Here is a 3,921-nt window from a genome sequence, read left to right on the forward strand (position 1 = left end):
TACTAACAAAACACAGATTGTATTTTCACACAGGCACATGGAGAGGTAGGAACAGCTTTAAAAGAAGAGACTTGTAGTGCAAATGTTAAGGATTTCATTGAAGCAGCTCTGCTCTTACCAATGAGATCCTTACTCTCTTTGGTTAACCTAGGAGGCCAAGGCTGTTGCTTTGTCACTTAAAACAACAACAAAAAATACTGTTTGCATATACAAAGGAGATGCAGCTCTGGGAGCATATGGGGGACTTGAGGGATTTTAACGATATTTTGAGGCTCCCCTTTAAATCCCAGAATTGTATAAGGCCAGTTAGGAAAGGTAGCAGCAAGGTTGGACTGGCATCTAGGAGCCAGTTTCCCTGATAAGACACATAAATAAGAGGTAAACAAGTTGCTTAAAAGGCATCAAATTAAGACCAGTATGTACACTACTTTGAGCACAGAGAAATTACCATACTGTATTTTCTTTTTAAAAAGTGGAATCCTCATCAGAGCGACCTTCTAGCTCACTCCCAAAGGAGCTGGGAGACCTAGAGGTGCCTAGGATTAGCAATACAGTCTTGGAGATTTTCTTCAGACTCAGAAACTTGCTCATGAGAAAAGGTCAAGTCAGTGCTGAGAGGCTTCTGAATTCATTTATGAAGAAGAGTCTTTGGAGGGAGCAGGGTTCTCTGCATTCTTGCCAGACTTTGCAGGGCTCATACCTGAGACAGAAAGTTGAAGAGATGTTACAGGTGATGTGCTGGACAATAATCCCTCTCTTTCTCTTTTCTTCTGTTTCATTCTTCGGTTCTGGAACCAGATTTTGACTTGAGTGTCATTCAGTTGCAGGGAATGGGCTATTTCGATGCGGCGGGCCCGGGTTAAGTACTTATTGAAATGAAACTCTTTTTCCAGTTCAGTCAGTTGCTTGGTACTGAAATTTGTGCGTATGGTGCTGGAGGGGCTGTGTACTCCATACTCGGAGAGTTTGCCTGGAACGTATACAGTGAATCAATGAAGGAAAGACGAGGAGAGACCCAAAGAAGCAGAATGAAAACAGAAATAGAGATCCAAAGTCAGTCGCCAGACTGAAGCGCACCCCCCCCCCCCATCATACCGCTCATACGAGTTAAACAAAAGTGTGGAAGTGAGTGGACCCTTATCTATAAGGAGTGCCCCTACTTCGATTTACCGAGAGTACTAATTACGTTCTTGGTTTGAAATTTATCTACGACTGTCTACGTTGAAGTTAGAAATTACGAAATTCTCATCCTTGAATGCTCTGGATGAGTGAGAGACCTTGTTTCCTAATAGAAATGGCTATTTTAAGGGAATACACTATTACACAACTCATTGACTCGAGGGGAGAGGAGGGGTAGTGAGAGGCATCCACTCCCAAGGTTAAGGTTTACTTACTTTTCTTGGGGGCGTTTCTTTTCACTTTCATCCACTCAAAAGTGCTCAGCGATGTGGGAAGCCCAGAGGCGGGCGAGACGGACTTGGGATAGGAGCCCGGAGCTGGGGAGACGGCCTGGAAGCCCCCGGCAGGGCTGTCTCCTTGCTCTTTGAGCCCCTGCGAGAAGGGGCTGGGCTCGCCAAAGGCGCCGTAGTCCACTTGGCCGCTGAGAATGAAAGAGCCGCCGCCCGAAAAGACGGCCGAAGTGGCGTAGTGAACTTGGCCGGACACGCCGTCTTCCGCCGGGGACCCGAGGCCGCCGGCGAAGTCGTACGCGGAGCCCTGGGGCAGAAAGCTATAGTCTGCGGCAGGTGCGGCGCCCGCCTCGTAGGCGCCTTCGAGGGTGCACGCCGCAAAGGCAGGCGCGCCCGGGGCCCGGGACGGGGCGGGGGGCGGCGGCGGCAGCTGCGGCGGGGGCGGGGGCGGCGTCGGAGGCCGGGGCTGGGGCTGCGCGGGGGCCGGGGGCCCGGGCCGAGCCCCCGCCGCGGACACCGGCAAGCAGCCGACAAAGGCGCCCTCCCCGCCCAGGGGAAAGGCAGGCTGCAGGGCCACGGACCGCGGGTCCGAGCGGCAGAACTTGGGGGAGAAGGTGAGCACCTCTCCGCACGAGATGTACTCCAGGTACGAATTCATGGCGCGTTCCGACGGCTCAAGGGCAGCAGGTGGGGCCAGAGGGGTGGGAAGGCGACCCCGGAGGCAGTGCGACTAGCTGAGCTCCACTGCCTCGCCTCGCCTCGCCCGCCTCGCCTCCGCTACACCAGCTCCTCTCGCCGTGCCATTGCAAGCGGTTTGGGAGGTAAATATTGCCCTAATATACAGCCAAGCGTGGCCACGTGCTGCCTGTCGGCCAATGACTGTCTTCTCCGCAGAGCACACCGCACCGAGCTTGGGTGCAGCTCGCACGCGCTGCTGCCAGCCCTGGAGGCACAAACTTTACCAGGGGAGAAAGAAAACCCTTGGCCTGTGAGTGCTCGACGAGATTCTGGAGATCCCCCAGGACTCTTGGGAGATCGAGCTCCTCATGGGTTCTGAGGATTTCGGGAAGAGGAGAGAAGGGAGCTAATGCTGCTGCAAGCTGCGCCTAGGTCAGGTATGAGGCGGGGATGGGGAGGAGGGGAGGAGAGAGAGAGAGAGGAGAGGAGAAAGAGAAGATGGGATGCCGGCTGGGTGACTTGGTGACTAGAGGAAGATCTAAACTCCAGAGTTCTCACTAAGTACTTTTGGGTTGAGTGTGTGATGGCTGGGGTATGTCAGGGGTTAAAACGAGGCAAGGGACTGGAGTTCTGGAGGTTACTCCCTTGACAGAAGCAGAGGGAAAACAGTCACTCCTTGCTCTCCTCTTTTTTTTTTCCTTTTCCTAGTGCTTCTTCACTTACGGTTTTATTGTCCACGATGTTTTTATTCTTCTCTCCTAAATCTGGACCAGATGTTGGGGGAGGGGGAGGGTCATACTCAGGAGAAGCTTTGCTGTAGAGTTGTGTACCTGGCCTGACGTGGCATCAGCACATATTTCTGACAGCTGTTTTCAGCTTTTCTAATAAAATTTCCCTTTCATCTCTTCCCACCTTTTGCTGTTGAGGTGATCTGCTAAGGGTCAGTAAGGGAGTGCCTAGCTTTCATTTAAGTGAAAGTGTTATGTTTGTTTGGAAATTCAGCAGGTTCTCCATTCATCTCTTAGACCATTGACCATAAGTGCACAAATAGTGGGGAAAGCTTCCTTTCTGGCAAAGGATCCACTTTCTTCTCTCCTCTCCTCTCCTCTCCTCACTTCCGGGCTTCCTCTGTCAGAAGCACTATCAATGCATCATAGCCGCATATGTTCTCTCTGAGGCGTTTGGCTCAAGGGCTAAAAGGCATCCCCGCCTGGTTCATATTGAGGAGGTTTGGATGTTCTTGAACCTCGTGGCAATTAATGCTCCTCTTCCATCTGATAAGTGCTGTGTTGTCTCCTGCGAGTGAAATCTGAGGGCTTACAATGTTAATGGGCTCAAGACTTTCCCTAGATAATATGGTTTTGTTTATTGAGTGGAGAGAGACGGGAAATAAAAGTGCAATTGGCACCGGAAATAAAGGAGATCAGGAAGGTTACAAAAAAGAGCTCTTTGCCTTATCAAACTTTCCGACTTCACTGATATTTTTAATTTATTTCTTTGAGCAACAGAGAAAGGAGGGCTATAAAATAAATTGGCCTCTCCCTCAAAAAAAAAAAAAGTCAAGTTACAGCTAGATTGTTCTCTTGAAGCATCGTAAATTAAATGCGGAGGCAACTTCTTTTGGCTTGTTCAAATGAAAACTTGATCCATAACAGACTGTGGTGTTTTGCTGACCCGCTTGTTTGAGAAGACCGACTGAGCACTTTTCCTAATCTATCCCCTTCTGTAGATCTAGTAAACACGAAGGCATTATAGGTTTGCCCTGAAAGCCAATTCCATACAATTGTTGGGATGAAATGCATAAACAGAATTCAGGAGCTGTAAATGGCCCAGA

The 3,921-nt window shown here is 50.2% G+C and overlaps 1 protein-coding gene across 1 annotated transcript; it reads right to left on the reverse strand.

Annotated features, from left to right (window-relative positions):
* Nucleotides 1–231: 231 nt before the first annotated feature.
* Nucleotides 232–2,084, reverse strand: HOXD1 (homeobox D1). Its single transcript, XM_074236372.1, has 2 exons — nucleotides 1,395–2,084; nucleotides 232–970 (listed from the first exon to the last, which is right to left on the reverse strand). Exons 1-2 carry the CDS (start codon nucleotides 2,065–2,067, stop codon nucleotides 633–635), a joined length of 1,011 nt encoding a protein of 336 aa, XP_074092473.1. The 5' UTR covers nucleotides 2,068–2,084; the 3' UTR covers nucleotides 232–632.
* Between the last annotated feature and the right edge of the window lie 1,837 nt (nucleotides 2,085–3,921).

The sequence above is a fragment of the Macrotis lagotis genome, chromosome 1 (assembly GCF_037893015.1).
Source record: "Macrotis lagotis isolate mMagLag1 chromosome 1, bilby.v1.9.chrom.fasta, whole genome shotgun sequence".
NCBI classification, from domain to species: Eukaryota; Metazoa; Chordata; class Mammalia; order Peramelemorphia; family Peramelidae; genus Macrotis; species Macrotis lagotis.

Bases quoted from the DNA above. Each gene is read 5' to 3' on its own strand.
- HOXD1 (XM_074236372.1), bottom strand. From the start codon at position 2,067: ATGAATTCGTACCTGGAGTACATCTCGTGCGGAGAGGTGCTCACCTTC. The intron at 971-1,394 runs GTAAGTAAACCT...TATACGTTCCAG, and splicing joins AAGAAACGCCCCCAAGAAAA to GCAAACTCTCCGAGTATGGA.